We start from the raw sequence: 26362 nt of genomic DNA on the forward strand, positions 1-26362 counted from the left end.
AAGGGGAGAGCCAAACACCTCAAGATACACAGATTCATCCTCGGGTTGAGGGCTGGCCAATTTCCCTCTGCTGCAGGATCTTTAGAATGTCCGTAAAAGAGACATCTCCAGAAGAGGAACGGGGGGAACCCGCAGAATCATCCAAATCTGTGGCAGACGTGATGGACTCAGGTGAGTCAATGTGCGAGGGGCTCTTCTGCCAAATCAGGAGAGGAAGAGGATGAAATCCCACAGGGTTCCTGGAGCTGGCTCTGCGGTCCGGGATGAGGGAGTGAGTTGACTTGACCTGAGGCACCGAGAGGGAGGAGCCGACTGTGGAGTAGAGCCAGGCTCTAACACACTCCGCATGACCTCGAATGCACCCCTGTCAGGCAAAGCCAGAGGTCCCGTGATGGCTCATGTCGGAGCCGAACTTCACCGATTCTTCCCGGAGCCAAGACACTATCACAGTCTCGGTTCCGCTCAAGAGAGTCGGGAGGAATATATTGATGGAGGGCAGGCATCGACTGATGAGTCGGGCTCTGAAGCATCTGGGCCAGTGCCTCGGACTTAAGAAGTCGACTCACTACCCTCTGAAGGTCATGATCCGACAGCCTCGATGACCTAGAGGAGAGATCTTGGCTCCGCTCAGACAGCAGGGGAGATCCTGGAGCCGAATGAACGGAGCCAAGAGATGGTGACCTGAATACCTGGCTCCAGCCAGAGCCGAGGAACCACAGAAACTGTGGACTGAGACTCATCGGCTCCAGCTGTAGACAGAGGTTTAGAAACCTTAGGTCTCAGCTCAGTACCTAGATGCCTTAGAGGGCTTCCTGTAGATACAGAATCCTCTGGTTATTTTTTTCCCAGACAGCACAAGAAGTGTGAGCGCCTGTCAGAGACATTTTCTGACAGCACGCATCACGACCTTTACATATCTACAGGTGTAATCACACACACAGTCACAAACACACTAATTACACCCTGTCTAGTTTAAAATATAATAAACCACTAACTAGGTTTTTAAAAGAAAAGGCCTGTAGGCCAAGGGAAGAACTTAAAGTTCTTGAATTTTTAAGAAAGGGGATAAGAATTTCTCTAAACTAAGGAAATAAGTAAAAATATTAAAATTAAAGGGGTTTTAATAGACTAACTACACAAGAAAAGTCACTTACCAAGAACCGTAGAAAACCAACACCTCGATAGCTGTAGCGGCAAACGAGATCTGAGGTAACTCAGCATTGTGGGATATAAGGGCCAACTCTCGAGCTTTTAGTTGGAGCCGAGGTCGGCTCCGAACCCATCCAGCAAGAATGAAGGCGAGATAGACAACTTAACATTATAGGATCACAGGTCGCCCTCAGTACACAGCACCCACTTACTGTACTTCTATTATACAGGCTCATAGTCGCCGCCAATGCACAGCACCCACTTACTGTACTTTTACTATAAAGGCGCATAAGTCGCCCTCAGTGCACAGCACTCACTGACTTACTGTACTTCTGCTATATAAGCTCATAGTCACCCTCAGTGCACAACACCCACTTACTGTACTTTTACTATATAGGCTCATAGGTCGACCTCAGTGCACTGCAACCACTTACTTACTGTACTTCTGCTACATAGGCTCACAGGTTGCCCTCGGTGCACAGCACCTACTTACTTACTGTACTTCTACTATACAGGCTCACAGGTTAACCTCAATCCACAGCACCCACTTACTCACTGTACTTCTGCTATATAGGCTCACAGGTCACCCTCAATCCACAACACCTGCTTACTTACTGTACTTCTACTATAAATGTTCGCAGGTCACCCTCAATGCACAGCACCAGCATGCTTGCTGTACTCCTGCTGTATAAGATCATAGGTTGCCCTCAGTGCACAGCACCCACTTACTTTACTTCTATTATACAGGCTCATAGTCGCCACCAATGCACAGCACCCACTTACTGTACTTTTACTATATAGGCGCATAAGTCGCTCTCAGTGCACAGCACTCACTGACTTACTGTATTTCTGCTATATAAGCTCATAGGTCACCCTCAGTGCACAACACCCACTTACTGTACTTCTACTATATAGGCTCATAGGTCGCCCTCAGTGCACTGCACCCACTTACTTACTGTGCTTCTGCTACATAGGCTCACAGTTGCCCTCAGTGCACAGCACCCACTTACTTACTGTACTTCTATACAGGCTTACAGGTCACCCTCACTGCACAGCACCCACTTACTTACTGTACACCTACTATATAGGCTCACAGGTCACCCTCCATGGACGGCACCCAGTTACTTACTGTACTTCTACTATATATGCTCAAGAGTCGCTCTCAGTGCACAGCATACATGTACTTACTGTACTTCTACTATATAGACTCATAGGTCACCCCAAGTGCACAGCACCCACTTACTTACTGTACTTCTACTATATAGGCTTACTGTACTTCTGTTGTATAGGCTCACAGGTCGCCCTCAGTGCACTTCACCCATTTATATACTGTACTTCTACTATATAGGCTCACAGTTGCCCTCAGTGCACAGCACCCGCTTACGTACTATAGTTCTGCTATATAGGCTTACAGGTCGCCCTCACTGCACAGCACCCACTTACTTACTGTACATCTATACAAGCTCACAGGTCACCCCCCCATGGATGGCACCCACTTACTTACTGTACTTCTACTATATATGCTCATGAGTCGCTCTCAGTGCACAGCATACATGTACTTACTGTACTTCTACTATATAGACTCAAAGGTCGCCCTAAGTGCACAGCACCCACTTACTTACAATACTTCTACTATACAGGCTTACTGTACGTCTGTTGTATAGGCTCACATGTCGCCCTCAGTGCACTGCACCCACTTACTTACTGTACTTCTACTATATAGGCTCACAGATTGCCCTCAGTGCACTGGACCCACTTAATTACTTACTGTACTTCTACTGTATAGGCTCACAGATCATCCTCAGTGCACAGCACCCATGTACTTACTGTACTTCTACTATATAGACTCATAGGTCGCCCTCAGTGCACAGCACCCACTTACTTACTGTACTTCCACTATATAGGTTCACAGTCTGCCCTCAGTGCACAGTACCCATGTACTTACTTACTGTACTTCTGGTATATAGGCTCACAGATCGCCCTCTCTGCACAGCACCCACTTACTGTACTTCTAATATATAGGCTTACTGTACTTCTGTTGTATAGGCTCACATGTCGCCCTCAGTGCACTGCACCCACTTATTTACTTACTGTACTTTTACTATATAGGCTCACAGATTGCCCTCAGTGCACAGCACCCACGTACTTACTGTATTTCTACTATATAGACTCATAGGTCGCCCTAAGTGCACAGCACCCACTTACTTATTGTACTTCTATTATATAGGCTTATCGCCCTCAGTGCACTGCACCCACTTACTTATTGTACTTCTACTATATAGGCTCACAGTCTGCCCTCAGTACACAGCACCCACTTACTTACTTACTTACTGTACTTCTGCTATATAGGTTCGCAGGTTGTCCTCAACTCAGAGTACCTGCTTACTGCACTTTTACTATATAGGCTTATAGGTCACTCCCAGTGCACACCACCCACTTACTTACTATACTTCAGCTATATAGGCTGACAGGTTGCCCTCAGTGGACAGCACTCACTTACTTACTGTATTTCTCCTATAGAGGCTTACAGGTCATCCTCAGTGCACAGCACCCACTTACTTATTGTACTTCTCTTATATAGGCTCACAGTTGCCCTCAGTGCACAGCACCCGCTTACTTACTATAGTCCTGCTATATAGGCTTACAGGTCGCCCTCACTGCACAGCACCCGCTTGCTTACTGTACATCTACTATACAGGCTCACACGTCACCCTCCATGGACGGCACCCACTTACTTACTGTACTTCTACTATATATGCTCACGAGTCGCTCTCAGTGCACAGCATGCATGTACTTACTGTACTTCTACTATATAGACTCACTGATCGCCCTCAGTGCACAGCACCCACGTACTTATTGTACTTCTACTATATAGACTCACAGGTCACCCTAAGTGCACAGCATCCACTTAGTTACTGTACTTCTACTATATAGGCTCACAGATCACCCTCAGTGCACTGCACCCACTTAATTACTTACTGTACTTCTACTGTATAGGCTCACAGATCATCCTCAGTGCACAGCACCCATGTACTTACTGTACTTCTACTATATAGACTCATAGGTCACCCTCAGTGCACAGCACCCACTTACTTACTGTACTTCTACTATATAGGTTCACAGTCTGCCCTCAGTGCACAGTAGCCATGTACTTACTTACTGTACGTCTGCTATATAGGCTCACAGATCGCCCTCTTTGCACAGCATCCACTTACTGTACTTCTAATATATAGGCTTACTGTACTTCTGTTGCATAGGCTCACATGTCGCCCTCAGTGCACTGCACCCACTTGCTTACTTACTGTACTTCTACTATATAGGCTCACAGATCGCCCTCAGCGCACAGCACCCACGTACTTACTGTACTTCTACTATATAGACTCATAGGTCGCCCTCAGTGCACAGCACCCACTTACTTACTGTACTTCTACTATATAGGCTTACTGCACTTCTGTTGTATAGGCTCACAGGTTGCCCTCAGTGCACTGCACCCACTTACTTACTGTACTTCTACTATATAGGTTCACAGTATGCCCTCAGTGCACAACACCCACGTACGTACTTACTGTACTTCTGCTATATAGGCTCACAGATCACCCTCAGTGCACAGCACCCACTTACTGTACTTCTACTATATAGGCTTACTGTACTTCTGTTGTATAGGCTCACATGTCGCCCTCAGTGCACTGCACCCACTTACTTACTTACTGTACTTCTACTATATAGGCTCACAGATCGCCCTCAGTGCACAGCACCCATGTACTTACTGTACTTCTACTATATAGGCTTACTGTACTTCTGTTGTATAGGCTCACAGGTCACCCTCAGTGCACTGCACCCACTTACTTATTGTACTTCTACTATATAGGTTCACAGTCTGCCATCAGTGCACAGCACCCACTTACTTACTTACTGTACTTCTGCTATATAGGTTCGCAGGTTGTCCTCAACTCACAGCACCTGCTTACTTACTGCACTTTTACTATATAGGCTTATAGGTCGCTCCCAGTGCACACCACCCACTTACTTACTATACTTCAGCTATATAGGCTGATAGGTTGCCTTCAGTGGACAGCACCCACTTACTTAGTGTATTTCTCCTATAGAGGCTTACAGGTCATCCTCAGTGCACAGCACCCACTTACTTGCTGTATTTCTGCTAAATAGGCTCACAGGTCACCCTCACTGCACAGCACCCACTTAACTTACTGTACCTCTGGTATACATAGGCTGATAGGTCATCTGCAGTACATAACACCCACTTACTTACTGTACTTCTGCTACATATACTCATAGGTCGCCCTCAGTGCACAGCACACATTTCCTTACTTACTGTATTTCTACTATGTAGTCTTCCAGGTCACATTCAATGTAGAGCATCCACTTACTTACTTTCTGTATTTCTACTATACAGGCTTATAGATCACCCTCAGTGCACAGCACCCACTTACTGTACTTCTATATACAGGCTCACAGGTCGCCCTCAATGCACAGCACCCACTTACTCTACCTCCACTATATAGGCTCATAGGTCACACACAGTGCACAGCACCCACGTACTTACGTCTACTATACAGGTTCACAGGTCGCCCTCAGTGCACAACACCTACTTAATTACTGTTGTTCTACTATATAGGTTCACAGGTGTTTACTAGGTTAATGACCAAATGAGCACAGAGGCCTTTCTAAGCCTAGCCATGCATCCCAAATCTCTGACAAGGTACACCAAAAGGGTTAAAAAAAAAAAAAAAAAAAAGGGAATGGACTTAACATTATGTGTCTGGAGTTGAGAAATACTGCAATTTAGTGTGCAATGGAGCTGTCGTGCTTCAGAACAATCATAAGTTTAAATGCTCTTTATAGAAATAATTACCTTAGCTAAGAAGTGATAATGTACAGAAACTTGCCATCTGTTATATTGCATTCTGAGTCCATGAAACATTTCAGTTTAATACAAGCTAACAGGTAGGGATACCTTTTAACTATATAAGTGTAACCATACACTCTGCTTTTACAGTTATTTCATCTTTTAAGACTATGTTAACACCATCTACTCTACAGGATATGGAAAAAAATACTAGCAATTGTGCAGACTGCATAATTCACACAAACAGAAATGCCTAAGCTATAAAAAAATCCCAAAAAAGTCCTTTAAACAACATTGGGTCCAGTTATAATTATAAAAAGGAAAAAAAAATATGACACTTTGTTGGGAGAGTAAGACTATGAAAATGAATTGGCTGTCTGTGGCTTGCAGACCTTATTTTCTCAAACTGTGATCCCATTTCCTCCAGGACTTTTGGAGTATATTGTACAACTAGTTTGACCCTTCCTTGAACAGCCTTAAGTAACTGCACAGCTTTTTCATGATGTTCTCCTTCGACACTCACTCTGTTTATGGAAAGAAGTTATCCGCCAAAAAAAACTCTGCACCGCTGCTCTCCGGTACCAAATGCCACAGGTTACACGTCTCAATAAACACGATTGAGAAGTTATGTACCTACCATAACGTTCCATGTTAGTTGTCTTCTCTCGCCTTCTTTCTTGCTTGATGGGTTCGGAGCCGATCCTCGGCTCCACTGCACTTGCTAAGCTCGAGAGTCACTTTTACCAGCTCGAGGCAGCCCCATATCCCATGATGCAAGGCGGTAAGTACCCAGATCTCGTTTGATGACAAAAGGGCAATAGCACCTAGCATAAACACTTCCCAAAGGAAGAAAGAAAAACCTGCAGGATGGAAGAAGGACCAGCTCTGTATGGCCTTCAGCATCATAACTCCTTGTAGAGAAAGGTCTGTCCAGGCCTGGGGGAAGGAGGGAGGGTGCAAGAAAGAAGGCGAGAAGACAACTAACATGGAACGTTATGGTAGGTACATAACTTCAATGTTAAGTTGTCAATCTCGCCTTCATTCTTGCTTGATGGGACCGCGTCCCTAGCACCTCTATCCTGGGTGGCTCAATGGAACAGACTCTTGAGGACTGTAGAGCCAAAACTGACTCTGTCCCTGGAGGCCAAGTCCAATTTGTAATGGGAAACAAAAGTATGAGGAGTGGCCCAAGTGGGGCCTGCACAAATAGTGTCTAAAGGAAGTCTAGCTTGAAAGGCTGTAGAAGTAGCTAAGCTTCTGGTTGAATGTGCTTTAGGTTTTGAGCACAGCTGTTTTCCCCTGAGCCGATAAATTTCAGAGATGACAGAAGAAAGCCATCTAGATAAGGTCACTTTTGAGACAGGAAGGCCTTTCTTGTTATCAGCATAGGAAACAAAGAGTTGATCGGATTTCCTAAATTGTTTAGTTCTGTCCAAATAATATCTGAGTTGTCGGTGGACATCAAGATAATGTAGTTTTTGTTCCGATCTGTTTGAATAGTTTGGAAAAAATACAGGGAGATCAATGGATTGATTCAAATTAGTCTTTGAGGCGACCTTAGGCAAAAAGGTCGGATTAGTTCTCAAAGATACTCTGTCTTTGTGAAAGACCAAATAGGGGGGGCGAACAGATAGAGCATGAAGTTCAGACACCCTCCTGGCCGATGTAATAGCTACCAGGAATAAGGTTTTCCATGAAAGAAATTTCAGGGAGCAAGAAACAGCTGACTCGAAGGGGGGGAAGAATCAAGGATGTCAGCACTAAATTTAGATCCCATTGAGGAGGAGGACTCCTGACTGGAGGCTTCAGGAGGAAAATTCCTTTCAAGAAGGCTCTACAAAGCTTGTGGGACATAATATTGTGATCTGCGAACCCGACATGAAAGTTCGAGATAGCAGCCAATTGAACTCTAACTGTAGAAGAAGAGGAGCCTGCATGAAAATCTCCGCTAAGAAATCCAAAACTGCCTGAACTGGAGCAGTGAAGGGATCAATATTCTTGGCTTTAGCCCAATAAGAGAAACGTTTCCATTTGCTTGTATAAATCCTCCTGGTAGAGGATTTTAAGGAAGCTACTAGAATGTCTCTAACGGGTTAGAGATCAAAGGAAGCCTGGCTAAGGAAGGAAGTGGAGCAACCATGCTGTGAGGTTGAGAGAAGGGATAGACCGGTGCAGCTGACCGGATTGGTGAATCAGAAGATCTGGCACTGGGTCCAGATGCCACGGCTGTACCAAAAGGTGACTATGGAGGAACGGAAACCAAATTTGTCGAGGCCAATAAGGAGCAATGAGAATCATTTTGGCTCTCAAAACTGTTGCTTTCTGGATAACTTGAGGGATCAGAGGAAAAGGAGGAAAGGCATAAAGAAGTCCCTGGGGCCAATCCTGGGTCAGAGCTGCCTCTGGGGATGGCCTGGCAGAGGGAAGAGAGAGAAGAAGTCTGGGCATTTGCTGTTTTGGGGAGTAGCAAAAAGATCGCAACATGGGCAACCCCATTCCAGAAAAATCTCTTCCACTATAGATTGCTTGAGAGACCACTCATGAGGCATGAGAATAGCTCTGCTCAATCTGTCCGCTAAAATGTTGGTTTTCCCAGGGATGTGCGTTGCTACCAGAAACCGATGAGAGGAGATCGCCCATTGCCAAAGTCTGAGCGCTTCTCGACACAAGGGGTAGGACTTGGTTCCGCCCTGTTTGTTGATATACCAAACTACAGACATGTTGTCTGTGTGGACTGCAATTGTCCCTACGGGAAGAAAGTCGTTGAGGGCTTGCAACGTTAAAAGCACTGCTCTCATCTCTAGGACATTTATGTGCAGGTGGTATTCGAACGGTTGCCACGTCCCATGAACCATCCTGCCCTGATAATGACCCCCCCCCCACCCGATCAGGGAGGCATCCGTGGTGACAGTGGCTACCGGGGATGGGGGTACAAAGTGTCTGCCTTGGTGAATCTGGGGAGAAGTGATCCACCAAGCAAGATGACTCTTGCAAATCTGTGTCACCAGTATTTGGTGACGCATTGGAAGTTGTTGGTAAGACCACTGAGTGAACAACATCCACTGAAGAAGGCGCATGTAGAAGCGAGCCAGGGCAAGGAGAGTAATGGCCGCAGCCATGAGGCCTAATACCTTTAGAACCATTCTCGCCTGTACTTTCTTGTTGGCTAGAATGATCCTGACATGACTTTGAATGTCTGAAACTCTTTGATCTGTAAGGGTAGCTGACATCCCAACAGTGTTTAAGTTTGCGCCTATGAAAGTAATAGACTGGCAGAGCAACTGTTCGAGATGCCCAAATGAGAACAAAGATTTATTGTGTAATCCCTGGCTTGAACAAGCTGATGCCTGGTGGTGGCTGAAAGGAGCCAGTCGTCGAGATACGGAAACACCTGGAATCCTTGACGCCTCAGGTGAGCCGTGACCACTGCCATGCATTTGGTGAACACTCTGGGGCTGTAGTGAGACCAAAGGGCAGGGCTCTGAACTGGAAATGACTGGACCCCAGCCGAAGCGGAGAAATCTCCTGAGCGTCTGTGAATTTTATGTGATAATACGCATCCTGAAGATCTATTGAGCACATCCAGTTGTCCTTCTGTAAGAAGGGCAGAATTGACTGAAGAGTGACCATTCGGAATCTTGTCTTCCTCACAGACTTGTTGAGTCTGCTGAGATCCAATATTGGTCTCCAGTCTCCGTCTTTTGGGGACCAAAAAGAACCTTGAGTAGATTCCGGGCTCTGAATGATCTGTTGTAACTGGCTGAATGGCTCTTTTCTGCAGTAGTTTTAAGACTTCTAACTCTGCAATTTCCCTTAGATAGGGTGGTACATCTGGAAGGGAATTTGAGGGATAGAAAGGACTTTCCTCGAAAGGAATTTTGTAACCCTCGGATATGATCGACTGTACCCATCTGTCTTGAGTGAGGGAACGCCAGGCTTCTGGGTACAGCGATAGTCTTCCCCCGACTGCCTCCAAGGCGGGACAGCCGGGCAACAACTCAGGGATGCTGAAAGGGCTTGTCAGAGAGAGACTCTCTGTTTCCCTGATTTTGTGGACCCCCTCTGCCTCTAGAGCGGCGTCTGTTGTTGTTGTTACCCCCTCTGCCTCTAGGGGTAAACTGACCACGTGAATCCGGCGTGACTCCTTGGGATTTGCGGAACCACATTTTGCCACCCTTCTGTCCTTTGGGGTAAGGTCTAGAAGGGGTGGAAAAACGGACTCCTACGGCAGAAAGAGTTTTGCCGTCCTGCTCACACCTGGTCAACGTTTCCTTCACTTGAGGGCCAAACAAAGCTGACCCATCAAAGGGAGAGTTTGTGAAGGACGCCTTAAAGGGATCTGCAAAATTACAGAGCCGCATCCAGGCTTGGTGTCTAAGAGCCACACCTGTACCTGTGGCTCTACTCGCTCCATCAGCAGCATATGATATCAGCCGCATGGAGGAGTTAGCAATGGAGTTAAGGGTTCCTAGCTGCGAAGCAATTTTTCTTGAGCCCCTGCAGCTGTAGGATCTGTACTACTTCACCTAGCTCCTTAAGGATATCCCTCTGGAGTCTGGTGAAGTGACATAGGTAGTTCAGCGAACGATAGCAAAGGTCGCTGAAGAAAACATCCGCTACCATATCTATCCATGGTCCTAGAGTCCTTATTAGGAGGATGGACAGGTATGGAAGGATCTGCAAGTTCCTTCTTAGTGGCAGCCGCCACCACCATGGCATCAGCGGGACACCTTTTGTGAGGAATTGCTTGTCCGACGGGCAGTAATAAATTTAGAAGGCCTCCTAGGGACTGGCTCTACAGAGTCAGGAGCAGCCCACGCCTTCGAGCAATAACCTGCATAAGGAGGTCGAAGGCGGAGATACCCAGGAGGTGGAGGGCCGAGATCCAAACGCCTCCAGGTATACTGACTCATCCTCAGAGGGATTATTTGTGGGCCAGTTTCCCTCTGTCTAAGGAGTTCTAGGATGTCTGAGAAGGAGACATCCTCAGAGGGGATCTTGGGGATCCCTCTGACTCATCTAAGTCAGTATCCGGGTGATAGACTCGGGAGTCTACGTGTTTCCTCTTACAGGTCCTCTTCCCCGGAGGATCTCCCGACAAATCAGGAGAATCCTCGGAAGAGGGCGATATTCCCAGTGGGGAAACCTGAGGCAGAGGATCTCTGGGTCCGGGAGCAAGAGAAGTGGCAGAGATGTCAACAGGCACTATAGAGGGGAGCTAAGGGAACAGACTGCTGGCTGAGTCCAGTGGCCAGGACACTCCTCATCATCTCGAAGGCCTCCCTTCCAGGGATGTCCTAGAGAACCCGCTCCGAAGAGTTAGGAACCACAGGACCCACCGAAAAGGAAGGCTCCAAGGCAGATGTCGGAGCCGAGCTCACCAGGCCGAGGCTCCAAGGGAAGAGCGGGTCGGACAAGGGTCCGATGCCACTCACCCCTCGGAGGAGACCAGGGAATCCCGCCACGAATCCTCTAAGGAAGGTCTCAAGAGGAGATAAGAGTAGAGGCTGAAGGAGCAGAAGGGGGTATCTGTCCCTCAGCCGCAGCAGAAACTATTCCCGAAGACTCCAACTCCAAACTCTGGGGTAGAGTCAAGGAGGAACTGCAATGGGTGTGGACTAATAGTCGCCTGCTGAGACGGACTATGTAGCTTTGGGGCCAGTGCCTGTGTTTTTAGAAATCTACTGCCCACTCTCTAAATCATGGTCAGAAAGCCTGGATGACCTTGAAGATCGGCTCCGATGGTTCCGTTCCGAGAGGAGAGGCGAAGCCGGAGCCGAGAGTCTCGGCTCCAAGGAAGGGGACCTAGACCTCTTCCTCGAAGGAACCATCGGAACCGATGAAACCACAGAAACTGTCGGAGCCAACAACTTATCGGCACCGACAGGTAGCTTTGATGCATCGGCTCCAGCCGGAGCCGATACAGCCATAAAAGTATGGGTGTCGGAGCCGATCGGAGCCGACACTGATGCCTGAGCCACATGGTGGTCGGAACCGATCGGAGCCGACACCGAAGTGGTCGAACCAGAATCGGCACTGATAGCCATCGGTGCTGAAGGTTTGTGTAAACCAGAATCGGCTCCAGCCGGAGCCGATCTCGACTCTGAAAGAGTCGGAGCCGAGGCCACAGGCTTGGACACAGAAGCCTGGGCCTTGGAAGACTTTGAAGTCTTAGATGGAGCCGACTTGGCCGGAGAGCCCTCCGGCTTAAGAAGGCCCCTCAAAATCAATTTATTTCTTCTCCTGCAGGACTCTCTGGCTAAAAGAGTGACATATAGCACAGGAGTCCTGCAGGTGAAGAGGCCCCAGGCAGTAAAGGCAAGAAGTGTGACCATCTGTCAGAGACATCTTCTGACAGCACGAGTCACACTTCTTAAAGCCTGAGACCCTTTCCTTAGACATGGTGAATAATACACACACACACAACACCAGTCCAAGAAATTAAATTATATATATCCCAAAAAACTATCAATAACACACACACACACACCCTAACAAGGGGGGGGATGGGATGGGAGAAGTCTGACTAAAAGTTTTAAGGAGACAGGGAAATTCTAGTCAGAAAGGGACTACAACTGTGTTAAAACTATAAATTTTAAAGTTTTAGAAGAAAAAGGGGCAAAAATAGTAATGTAAAAATCACTTACCAGGAGCTGGTAAAAGGAGGACCTCATCAGCGAAGCGGCAAACGAGATCTGGGTACTTACCGCCTTGCATCATGGGATATGGGGCTGCCTCGAGCTGGTAAAAGTGACTCTCGAGCTTAGCAGTGCAGTCGGGCGAGGATCGGCTCCGAACCCATCAAGCAAGAATGAAGGCGAGATTGACAACTTAACATTGTATCCTTCTTATTTTTGGCGGAGAAGTTGAATCATTTTCTTTAGTTTGTTATGGAAAGAAGTTAGTCTCCTCGTTTTAACCTGCATGCTTGTCTGCAGTGCCTTCTGGAATGATGTGAGAGATGCAAGTGGAAGAGCTCTGCTCTTTTCCACCCGTTATGTTAAATCCAGGACCCTCTTCTGTTTCAGGTAATTCAACACATCAGAATGTGAATGCTGCTACTGTTACCTTGGTAGTAGCACTGCCCGTCACTTCTGGGCTGCTACTGATGTCTACATACATGCTCATAAACCTCTTGTACTGCACTGCAAAATTCACTCTGATGGACTCGTAAAAATTGTAGCTTCTGGGGAGGCACTTCATTGCAACTTCTCCAATAATTCAGTTGCCCTGGAAATATCCTGTACGTATCAGGTGGCCATTTAAGTAGTCCATCTTCTCACAAAAGCACACTAGTTCTTCAAAGGTAGACAGTGACTGTTTAAGCTCTCTCCAACCTAAAGGGTTCACCCATGTCTCTCAGCTCTTCATAACTTGTTTTTTTACCACCAGCTGTGTGTGTCTGTATTAGAACCTGAAGATCAGAAATCACATCCTCCAAAAGACATGTACTACTGTAAAATCCTTGTACATGTCAAGAAGATAAGTATTAATGTTGAGACAGTTCTATCACTGAACAACTAACTGCATCTACGAAGGAATACTAACCAGTGTCTTGGTAGTGAGCAACTAAAACCCCAAACAGCAATGCATTCCTGCCTACTGTGCTGCAAATGAAGTGAATCCCAGGTTTCAGTCTAGGCCCTAAGCACTTCGTTAGTTCTGCCTTCTTACTCTTCTGACTTTGTAAACAACTTTTCATTTTCAAACTTTTATTTACTACAGTTAACAGTCCCCTGCCAAAATGTAAATGGAATGTTTAAAAACAGATTCTACCCCCCACCCCAAAGAAAATCAAGAGGCTACTGGAGTTGATTTTCTCTGTGCATTAACCGTACTAGGACTGGTATCAAAAAGCACTAAACTGTTGCAATTCACACTGAATAAATTACGCTTACAACACTTCTTAGTCTGCAAGGAGGACAGCCATGCAATCTGATGCCTTGGCCCAGAAATGCTCTTCTTACGTCTACACACATCATCTTTATTAAAATATAATTGCTACCTTACATAAATAGTACTACAATGCACAGCTGTTACTCATACCTAAAGTGGGACATTTCAAACAAACCACGGATTTTGTAGGAGACTCCAAACATTCAACCAATATAAAGGACTTTTATCAAAATTAATACTTTACTTTGAAGAATTTCATTTATCTGTACTGTTTTATACCATGTTACAGAATCACAGCTTCCTAAAATATTTAGATGAAAGCTAAAAGAACATTGTCTAAAACTTCAGGGCAGTCACCATTTTTATAGTTTCTCCTCCAACTCCTTCAGTCCACATCTGCTACATGAGGACTGTCCTATGGGAAAGCATGCATGTTAGTGATATTACAACAGCATTTCTCATGCAGCCCACATGTACTTTCCACAGCTGGTATGGTGTTCTGTTTTCTTTACTCCTAAGGTTGCAAAGTGGCATCACTAAGTGTGAAGCACAAGCATATTGTAGCCAAGATACTGACGCAGCTAGCTTTGGTGTCCACCCTGTACAGTCATTGCATAGGACACCTTCGCTGACCGCAGACAGCCACTCCAGCTACGTGTGACATCACAGGCAGCATGTCTACAATGGAGCCAGTTACATCAGCTGCCCCACACATGCTGTAAATATGATCAAGCAGATGAGCAAAACCCAAAGCACTGCTTAACATTTTGTTCAGTGTCTTGTACTATGGAATCTACTAATAACTTAAAGCCCTTCAACAGTGCCATAAAAAGCTTCTCCAATGTTTATGTTATCTAGAATACAGTCAACAGAAGAGAACATTTTCAAAATTAACATGCTCACCAAAAATTATTGCACCAGAATTCAAACTCAAACATGAGAAGTTTGAAATCAACAATAACTGTGATGTCACACGCATTCACATTACTGTGCTATTTAGATGTCCATCGACCCAAGACAGCACTTTAATCCTGCTCTGTATGGTTGTTGTATTCAAATGAAATTGATTCGGAACAAAAACAAGTCACAATACCCCAGAGACTGCATCAAACACTGCATGCCTATTGCTGTTCCAGTCCAGCGTATGTACCCATAACAGAATGCCTGCTCTCCAAGGCTGCATTGCATACCCTTCATCTGGCCCTGACTTTGCAGGATACCCCGGATTTTGTCTCATATTTTTGCCCTGTCTCTCTCAAAATGTTTGATTTTCTGGTAAATCACTGAGGATTAGTCAGTCAATAATGCCAGATATTACAGGTTCATACTTTTTATTGCTCAGAAAAAGCAGGCTGAAATAAAACCGTCTGTGGCTATTATTTTTTAAGTGAATTAGAGTAGTATTTAAAATATGCCCCTCCCCCCATTATTTCTGGGCTTTGTTAAGAGTTCTTGAGTTTTTATAAGTGAATTAGAGTAACATTTAAAATATGCCTCCCCCATTATTTCTGGCTTTGTTCAGAATTCTTTAGTTTTTGTAAGGGAATTAGAGTAGTATTTATGTCTCCCCCATTATTTCTAGCTTTGTTCAGAATTCTTGAGTTTTTGTAAGTGAATTAGAGTAGTATTTAAACTATACCTCCCCCATTACTTCTGGCTTAGTTTTTGTAAGTGAATTAGAGGAGTAGTTATGCCTCCCCCATTACTTCTGGCTTTGTTCAGAATTCTTGAGTTTTTGTAAGTGAATTAGAAGAGTAGTTATGCCTCCCCCATTACTTCTGGCTTTGTTCAGAATTCTTGAGTTTTTGTAAGTGAATTAGAGGAGTATTTATGTCTCCCCCATTACTTCTGGCTTTGTTCAGAATTCTTGAGTTTTTGTAAGTGAATTAGAGGAGTATGAGCTATCTGAGGAGGAGGACCTGATCAGTGATATATAGCAATAACTAGCCTGTATTTTTGCTTATTTGTAGAAGTTATTGCTTATTCTAGATATTTATTGCAATTGTATTGTATAATGCATACTTGTACTGTATTTCATAGCTATTTTTTCACTGCTGGTTTTCTGCTGTGATAAACATTTCTGCAGTGTTTTCTGGCTAAAATAGTTTGGGTCGTAGCTGTAATATTGTACATATTCCTGATTGTGTTTGTGATAAACATTTCCGCAGTGTGTTCTGCCTCAAATAGTTTAGGTAGTAGCTGTAATATTCTCCATATTCCTGATTGCGTTGTGGGCCTAGTTGTTTGTTAGAGACGTTTTCTGAGCTCATTGCCAGGCCATCTTAGTTAGTAAAGACCACCCCCCATTTCAGTGACAGTTTAGTGTTTATGGTCATTGTCTAGTTGGGTTGCCAGGTCTACGGCTTGGAGAAAGCAGCTCATTGGTTCTTTTAAGCTTTTTTTTAAAGTTGTTTCAGGTTTCAACTTTCTGTTAAGAAGTTAACTTGAGTGTTTCAGCCATTACACACAGAGCTACCTGAAGAGGAGCAACTGCTCTGTGATATATAGCCATAAATAGCCTGTATTTTTGCTTATTTGTAGTAGTTATTGCATATATGTACAGCAATTTTATTGTATACTGCATACTTGTACTGTATTTCATAGCTACTGGCTCACTGCTGGTTTTCTGCTGTGATAAACATTTCTGTAGTGTTTTCTGCCTAAAATAGCTTCCATCCTCCCTCCCTATTGGTATCTTGTCTTTATACCTGCTGGCCTTGCAGTTGCCCTCCCCTACTCTAAATTTGATCTTGGACACTCCTCCCAGCCTAGTGTCATTAGCTCATTCTACCTAATACAGAGAGAACATCTGAGAAGGCCAACCCACTTAGTATATTTCCCTCTGTTCCTCCTTTCTCCCTTTCTTAAAAAAAAAAAAAAAAAAATTGCTCGACTCTCCTTGTGTTCTGACTGTGCTTCTCAAACATTTTGAAATACAGAGTACATTTTAATGCATTTATTAAAACTGTATTTGCCTTAATGTTGCTACAACTCAAGTGCTGTAGGTTGCACTGCAGCTGAACTGTTTTAGTGTGCTTTAGCTGCTTTTCTGTATATGTAGACTAGCTGCTTATTCTACTGTATTACTGCCTCAAATCATTTTTTAGTTGTGCACTTGCCTTGCTTCATTTAAAAAGTTTTAAATTGCTAATTTTGTAGAGCTTTAATTGCATTTACTGTTTACAGCTAAACACTCAAGTGCGTTAGCCTTTTCTGTGTTTATTTACTGTATTATTGTATTGTTTACTCTGTTTTAACCAAAAAAAACCCTCAAAAATAATATCTTGTTTGCTCGTTTCCCGCCTTTCCTAGCTAGTATAGTCCAGATTCCAGGCTTTACTGGTTTCAGGACTTTATTTTCTGTGTTCATAGCTATTCAGACCTTGCTGTGGTAGAGGGAAGTCCTACTGCTTACCAGTGGGAGTGGTGAGCATTGTACTGCCTACGTAACACTAGAGGAGTGGTTTCCAGCTCTGAAATTGTAATTTTATTAGCCATTTTGGGCTGATTTCTATCCCTTTCAACTTTCTGGCTTAAAAATGTGCGTGTTTGCGCATTTTTCACATTGTGCAGCACTGCACGGCTACGGTTAAACTATTCCAGGTGCCAGAAAGTCTGCTCTTCAAATTTTCCCTTAGAGCTAGCTGGTTTCTAAGAAGTACCACTAAAATCTGAACCCCTGTGACTAGCACTTGCTCTAGAACCTGCTGGAAAGCACTAGGAAGCCTTAAACTGATACAAGCACTCAACTCTCCTTGTTAATAAGGAGAAATTAATCGTAGACACTAAACAGCCTATAACTGCAAAGTACCTTGCAAAGGTAAGGGAAAACAGTTTTTGTACTTTACAAAAAAGTACCTAAACAGGCATGTTCAAGGGTCAGCTTCCGGTGATTTCTCCTGTCCACCTAGTAATTCTGGGCATACTGGGGCAATACAGCAACTGCCTCATGTACACAGACAACCCTCTGCTCCTACCACCCAACACTACAACCTGCGAGAGGTGCACTTAGATAGCCAAACAGGAAGCAAAGCTCTCTCCAGCCAAGACTGTGCTAGACAGTTAAGAGGAGAAGGTTACCACCTGCACTACACCTCAAGCAACACATAGCCCTTCAAAACTCACACCATCAACACCCACACATAGCAACACTAAACCCACATATGCTGAGGCCCTTCACATTAACCTGCCAAAGCAACAAGGACCTCCGAAGCTGAAATGTAAACAAACACCAGTCACAACCAAGGTGACACATAGCTCACAACACCAGTCTGCCACCCAACAACAGCTCCTAAGGCAAGATAATGTACCCAACACTTTTGTCATAGGTGACTCGATAGTCAGGCACACTGATGTCCCACTCATCAGGCTGAACAAGGAGAAAATTACAGCCAGCTGCCTGTCGCGTGCCAGGACCCGCCACATAATGCATGCACTCGTCACTCCACAACATATGTTCATAGGCTGGTACTAGGCTATCGGTCCTAAGGCCTATACAAGCCTAGCCATAACAATTCCCTGGCTATTTCTTCCCACACTATTTATTTCCCTGGACCCCTGTCTAGCAGGGTGACTGACGTGATCCCCGGGGTGAATTTCCTTTCTCCCATCCAATCATCAAGGTTCCTTTTGAAGAGGGCCAAAGAGGTGCTCTGCTTGACATGTATGGGCAGTCTATTCCAGAGTCTAGGGAGTCTCTGGGTCAGGAACCTATCCCTCCAGCATGTTTTGTTTATTGTGATGACAAGATTTAGATCCCTGCAGCATGTGGCTCTGAGGGATTGGGATTTCTTTAAGTGTAGCATGTCCAACAGCTCTGGGTTTGACATGGCCTTGTATGTTAAGCAGAGATCACCTCGGAGTAGACAATATGCGACAGAGTATAGCTGGAGATTTTTAAGGCGGTCAGCATAGGGCATCTGCTTTAGGCCTGTGATTCTTTTAGTGAAGTATTTCTGCGGCCTTTCCAGTTGTTGCAGATGTCTTGAGAGGTACATACCAAATGGGGCGTTGTATTCTATAATATAGTTTAAAAATTCCTCTTAATTCACTTACAAAAACTCAAGAATTTTGAACAAAGCCAGAAATAGTGGGGGAGGCATAATTAGAGTATTATTTAAAATATGCCACCCACATTATTTCTGGGTTTGTTCACAATTCTAGGGTATTTGGAAGTGAATTAGAGTAGCATTTATGCCTCCCCCATCATTTCTGGCTTTGTTCAAAATTCTTGAGTTTTTGTAAGTGAATTAAGAGGAATTTTTAAACTATGCCTCCCCCATTATTTCTGGTTTTGTTCAGAATTTCTGAGTTTTTGTAAGTGAATTAGGAGTAGTATTTATGCCCCCCCATTATTTCTGACTTTGTTCAGAATTCTTGAATTTTTGTAAGTGAATTAGAGTTTGTTTGCGTCTTTCGGCTTTTCTCAGTTAGGGGTCGCCACAGCGGAACTCCGGTCCGCTAATGATTGGCAGTTGATTTTTACGTACCGGCTTGCCAGGCCTGATGCACAACCTTCAACTTAGAGTAGTATTTAAAATATGCCTCCCCCATTATTTCTGGTTTTGTTCAGAATTTCTGAGTTTTTGTAAGTGAATTAGAGTAGTATTTATGCCCCCCATTATTTCTGGGTTTGTTCAGAATTTCTGAGTTTTTGTAAGTGAATTAGAGTAGTATTTATGCCCCCCATTATTTCTGGGTTTGTTCAGATTTGTAAGTGAATTAGAGAAGTATTTACATCGCCACCATTTTTTCTGGCTTTGTTCAGAATTCTTGAGTTTTTGTAATTGAATTAGAGTAGTATTTATGTCATCCCCATTATTCCTGGTTTGTTCAGAATTCTTGAGTTTTTGTAAGTGAATTAGATGAGTACTTAAACTATGCCTCCCCCATTATTTCTGCCCTTCTTGAGTTTTTGTAAGTGAATTAGAGGAATATTTAAACTATACCTCCAGCATTATTTCTGGTTTTGTTCAGAATCCTTTAGTTTTTGTAAGTGAATTACAGTACTATTTATGCCTCCCCTACTATTTCTGGCTTTGTTCAGAATTCTTGAGTTTTTGTAAGTGAATTAGAGTAGTATTTATGTCATCCCCATTATTCCTGGTTTGTTCAGAATTCTTGAGTTTTTGTAAGTGAATTAGATGAGTACTTAAACTATGCCTCCCCCCCATTATTTCTGCCCTTCTTGAGTTTTTGTAAGTGAATTAGAGGAATATTTAAACTATACCTCCAGCATTATTTCTGGTTTTGTTCAGAATCCTTGAGTTTTTGTAAGTGAATTACAGTACTATTTATGCCTCCCCTACTATTTCTGGCTTTGTTCAGAATTCTTGAGTTTTTGTAAGTGAATTAGAGTAGTATTTATGTCATCCCCATTATTCCTGGTTTGTTCAGAATTCTTGAGTTTTTGTAAGTGAATTAGATGAGTACTTAAACTATGCCTCCCCCCCATTATTTCTGCCCTTCTTGAGTTTTTGTAAGTGAATTAGAGGAATATTTAAACTATACCTCCAGCATTATTTCTGGTTTTGTTCAGAATCCTTGAGTTTTTGTAAGTGAATTACAGTACTATTTATGCCTCCCCTACTATTTCTGGCTTTGTTCAGAAATCTTTAGTTTTTGTAAGTGAATTACAGTACTATTTATGCCTCCCCTACTATTTCTGGCTTTGTTCAGAATTCTTGAGTTTATTATTTCTGGCTCTGTTCAGAATTCCTGAGTTTTTGTACGTGAATTAGAGTAGTATTTATGCCTCCTGCATTATTTTTGGGTTTGTTCAGAATCCTAGAGTTTTTATAAGTGAATTAGAGTAGTATTTAAACTATGCCTCCCCCATTATTTCTGGCTTTGTTCAGAAATCTTGAGTTTGTGTAAGTGAATTAGACGAGTATTTAAATTATACCTCCCCCATTATTTCTGGCTTTGTTCAGAATTCTTGAGTTTTTGTAAGTGAATTAGAGTAGTATTTATGCCTCCCCCATTATTTCTGGTTTGTTCAGGATTCTTGAGTTTTTGTAAGTGAATTAGGGTAATATTTAAAATGCGTCCACCCCGTTATTTCTGGCTCTGTTCAGAATTCCTGAGTTTTTGTAAGTGAATTAGATAGTATTTATTCCTCCCCCATTATTTCTGGCTTTGTTCAAAATTCTTGAGTTTTTGTAAGTGAATTAGAGTTGTATTTAGCCTCCCCATTATTTCTGGATTTGGTTAGAATTCTTGAGTTTTTGTAAGTGAATTAGAGTAGTATTTAAAATAATCCTCCCCCATTATTTCTGGCTTTGTTCAGAATTCTTGTGTTTTTGTAAGCAAATTAGAGTAGTATTTATGCCTCCCCCATTATTTCTGGCTTTGTTTAGAATTCTTGAGTTTTTGTAAGTGAATTGGAGTAGTATTTAAAATATTCCTCCCTGTTATTTCTGGCTTTGTTCAGAATTCTTGAGCAAAGATGTTGAAAGAGGAACTGCAGCATCAGAACACAGAAGAAACAGAAACCAGTAAAGCTCAAACTTCACAAACTGACACCAAATTATCAGGAATGCTGCAGGTTACTGATAAAGTGAGACAGAATCAAAGCGTTGAACTCTCGTGTTGCATACCCATGGTACCCAGCTGACATTGGGCATCTCTTTATCTTAATAAGAAACCAGATTTGTTGAAGTGCAAAACTGAAGGGAGAAGCTGCCCCTTCTATCAGCTTGCCAGGTCACCAATTCCAGGACATGCACATTTCTGCATGGAAGTGGGGATAAAACCATTTCAAAAGTATCTTCTGCTTCAGTACCCCCTAAGTTGTCCAGGGCGTGCTGTGGCAGTAATATATTCCTCCCTGTCAAAGGCAGCCACACTGCAAAACCTAATCCCCACAGCACCCCACATGAGCTCAGCCTCCAGCACTTAGGCTGTTAATTAATACCAGATCACCAGAAGGACATAGTAGGACACTGCTATTTAGCCACATATTCCACACCCCACGTAGGTCAGCCCCCCACTCCCGCCACTCAGTCTGCTAAATGAGACCAGGGGAGCACAGGTGTATCAAGGCTCTTCTTTAACACCTCTGGGCCAGCAACATTCTCTGTATCTGATGAAGTGTAGTAAAGCATGGGTTGTTTGTGCAGCTAACCCCCCCCCCAAAAAAACTAATCGCCCACCATAAATCATGCCACTAAAACTAAAATTACAAATAGTTAGTTGTTCTCTATATGAACACACTGTAGTTTGAAATTTTTAGAAGTCAAACCTACCTCTATGATTGAAGGCACCCTAAAAATGTCTCTTGTTTTAATGACAGTATGGTCTGCTATTTAAAGGTGATACTATTCGAAGTGCACTGTTTTAACAACAGTGTGGCCTGCTATTTAAAGGTGATACTATTCTAAGTGCAATGTTTTAATGACAGTATGGTCCGCTATTTAAAGGTGATACTATTCCAAGTGGAATGTTTTAATGACAGTACGGTCTGCTATTTAAAGGTGATACTATTCCAAGTGCAATGTTGACCCTTAGAAGCTCCTCACAATGCAGAACACAGACGACTACACATGACTGGTGTGGCAACGTCACAAAAGGTGCTGTTCTTTGTCATGTACAGGCAACAACATAACTCACACATTGCATTCTGTCCCCTCCTACCACCACCCCCTACTCTCTTGTACAGGAACTTTGAAAAGTCTTACAGTTATAGCTGCACATCAATTCCCTTAGGCCTACAACTACCAAGCCAGTCCTCCCACCACATACAGAGTGTAAAACATGAATAACTCTACCTGCTGTGATGCTTGCACCTGCTGCACCACCTGCGTTGGAACACCGGACTGCCCCACTGTGGGGCCAGGGCTAGAGTCAGGGCCTCTCTCATTAGGTCTCAAGGCATTTTCTGTACAAAGAGAAAGACAGAGTAGATTTTAATACAAACATGGAAACTACTATGCATCTAAGGTTTGTAATTCTATAGTCCTTAAAATAAAAAAACACTGCAGATTAACAGTACTGTTCACCATATCATATACCACAAAACTGTTCATAGTGTCATATACTGTCTAGTTCACAGTCTGCTAGAAATAGCACAGTACACATTTCTGTAGTGTACAGAGTTTTAGAAGCTTCTCTTTTTTAAACAAAACAAAATTCAAGTAAACTTACAAACAATAAAACCATTAAGAGCATACAAACCCAATTTATTTTTAATACTGCTGATCCCATGACCCAACCTCAGTAAATCAACTGTCTAAAATAAGCCTCCAAAGGCATATGGAAGAACCTTGAATAAAATCCTTCACGTTTCTGCCAAACAATGTCCAATAAAGTACAGTTTTATAAGTCCTACTTGCCTATAACAGTAGATGTTGAAAATTAAAACTGCTTTAGTGGACTATGGGTTCTACCAACATAAAAATTTCAGCAAAACACAAATTAAAGGTCATGCTGCTAAACGCTAGGAGTCTAAACATGAAACTGCCCTCACTGCAAGCATTCCTAACCCCGGAAAATGCTGACATCTGTGCAGTCACAAAAACCTGGTTCAAAGCTGTGGAGAGCACCCCGGCCTTACCTGGTTACTCATCCTGCAAGTTCATAGGTTCATAGGTGTGTACTAGGCTAATGTCCCTGGAGCCTTTACAAGCCTAGCCCATTGGATTACCCTGGCATCATGCCACCCGAACTTAGTTCCCAGTGCCTCTGTCGAGTGAAGCCACTGGAGTGATCCCCAGGGTGAATTTTCTATTTCCCATCTACTCATCAAGATTTCTCTTGAAGAGGGCCAAGTCTATTCCATAGCATGGGCAGTCTCTGGTTATGAACCTGTCCCTCCAGCTTGTTCTGTTGATTGTGGTATTGAGGCTGTGGTCTCTGGAGCGTGTGGTGTGGAAGGATTGGGATTTCTTTAGATGTAGCATTTCTAACAGAGATGGATCAGATATGGATTTGTAAGTCAAGCAGAGAACGCCTCTAAGTAGGTGATACGAGACAGAATAGTTGGAGATTTTTTAGTCTGTCCATATAAGACAAGTGTTTAAAGCTTAGAATCCTCTTTGTGAGGTACTTTTGCGGCCTCCCTAGTTGTTGCAGGTGTCTAGTGAGGTACATGCCAAATGGGGCATTGTACTCGATGATTGGCCTAATGAGGGAAGAGTAGGGGAGACAATTACCTCTTTCTTCCTGGATGCAAAACCCTTAGTAATAAGATGTGCCACATAGAAGGACTTTCTGACCACAGTGGCAATGTGGTGGTCAAAAGAAAGGTTGCTGTCAACCTGTGTTCCCAGATCTCGTGTAACTCCTTCTGTGTTCAGTGGACTACATCGAAGTGGTAATTCATGGGAACCAGGTTTTTCCCAAAGGGGATGACGACATTGTTTGGCATTGAGCTTAAGGCCATGGTTCTGACACCAGTCATTGGCCTCAGTGAGGCTTTTCTGTAGGATGTCAGCATCACTTGGGGAATTAATAATAGCTTCCAACTTGCAGACCAAACAGGAGAGGACCCAGGACCGAACCCTGTAGGACTTCACTGGTGACAGGTCAGCAGTCTGACTTGGAGTTCGCTACTTTCACACTGTGGGTTCTATGTGTGAGCCAGTTTGTAACCCATCTAGTGATATAGGGGTTGATGCCTAGCTTAGTGAGTTTTTCTATGATTCCTGAGTGAGGAATGGTATCAAAGGCTTTAGCCAGATCAAGGTAGGCTGTATGAAGCACCTTGCCATCATCCATAGCTCTCATACATTCAGACCCCAAAATGTGAGCAGTAAAGCCAAAAGAGGTGGAGTTTCAATATGCATTAAAGACATACACACCTCCAGGCTGGTCAAAGAGTATGACACACAGGAGACACTCCAGGTGCAGTTAACCACTTACAAGACCCCTATTCAAATCATAGCCAACTACCGGCCCCCAAATCTGACTCAAGATGCCCAATCCGCCTATTTGGACCTGTTAGAATCTATCAAGATTCAACACTTTACCCTGATGACTTTAACTACCCAAACACAGAATGGAAGAACTACTCCTGCCAGAAGGCAAATGCCCGTAGATTCCTTGATTTTGTCAATGCAAATGCATTGGAACAGCTAGTTGATACCCCCACAAGAGGTGATAATATCTTGGACTCGGTATTAACCAACATGAGTAACCACTGCAGCATCCCTATAGTATCATCCTCCCTGGTAAGATCTGACCACAAAACTTGTCACTTTCAAAGTCACCATCTCCCCCAACCCCCATCTAGCTAGGATCAGACATAAAAACTTCTCCAAAGCTGATTACAGCCTCCTGAGGGATGGTATAAACAGCTTCACAGCCCCCTCCCCCTCTGTAGGAACTGGCACCAATATCTAAAACTACACCAAAGCACTATATGAGCATTTATATGGATGCATGGAATCAGGAATACCCAACAGGCCTAAATCATCCTCCGCAAGGAAGAGTAAACCTGTCTGGTGGACATCTGCAATAAATAAACTCTGTAACAAAAGGAAAAAATTGCTGTCCAAGACCAAGAAAGAGCAGGTGCCCAACTGGAAGCAATGTCTCCTTAGCCTGTGCAAGCAAATAAGAGCACTAGTGAAATCTTCCAAATCAAACTTCGAGTCCAAATTGGCGACATCTACTAGAGACAATCATAAGGCCTTCTTCACATATGTCCGTAACCTCAAAGGAAGCACCCAGATCTGTTCAGAACTGGTGGTCAAGGACACCACATATACAAATGCTGCAGAACTTGGTCAAAGACAGTGGTCTTGAAACTAACTGGTGATATTTCCAAGTGAGTGGCTTGGTTTTGGTGGAAGTTGGTGGATGTGTTTTGTGACTGGTTAGGAGTGTGGTTAGATGACTGTTGTAAGCTGTTAGATGGGCAACTGTTGAGAGCAGTAGGAGTAGGATGCCAAAAAGAGGTAGCTTTTTGCTGCATGTGAGATGTTTAAGGGGGTAGTGACACTATTTTGTAATTAATATACCAGTGCAAAGTTTAGGTAGAAGTAGGAAATATGAGTCGCCAGTTTTGCTGGTTGATAATTTATGAACGAGGAGGGTAAAATGTAGCTAGATGGTAGTATGCTTACTAGGTTGTGTTAGCAATGGTTAGATGGGAGGAACTAGGGTGATAATGTGTAATGTTGAAACAGGAGGGACCAGGAGTGATGGAATTGGTTATAGGATTAAGTTATATGCTAGTTAAGGGATATGTTTGCTGACTGGCTGGAAGTGCAAGTGGGAGTGGTTTTGTTACAAATAAGTGTAGGTGAAGTGGGGGTGGGTGGAGCAGAGTGAGCCTGAAGGGTGAATGGGGTGGGTTGAACCAGTTTCCCTCAGGTAACCACAAGTTAATTAACAGCAAAGTTAGAAGACTGGTAGGAGAGAGTGACACAGAGAAAACATTACTGTTCTATATTACTTTGCATAGGTACAGGAAAATTAGAGAGAACCGGATAGGGTTTGTACAGGTAG

General features: G+C 43.6%; 1 protein-coding gene across 3 annotated transcripts in view; it reads right to left on the reverse strand.

Annotated features, from left to right (window-relative positions):
• The window catches only part of RFX1 (regulatory factor X1), a 1726663-nt gene that overhangs the window by 1564594 nt on the left and 135707 nt on the right, over window positions 1-26362 (reverse strand). For all 3 annotated transcript variants that reach the window (XM_044057089.1, XM_044057092.1, XM_044057093.1), the window contains exon 3: window positions 22681-22790. In XM_044057089.1, the coding sequence (XP_043913024.1) occupies window positions 22681-22790 (110 nt within the window). The remainder of the gene's footprint in view (window positions 1-22680; window positions 22791-26362) is intronic.

Source organism: Protopterus annectens, chromosome 15.part0, assembly GCF_019279795.1.
Source record: "Protopterus annectens isolate FY-2018-M chromosome 15.part0, PAN1.0, whole genome shotgun sequence".
NCBI lineage: Eukaryota > Metazoa > Chordata > Ceratodontiformes > Protopteridae > Protopterus > Protopterus annectens.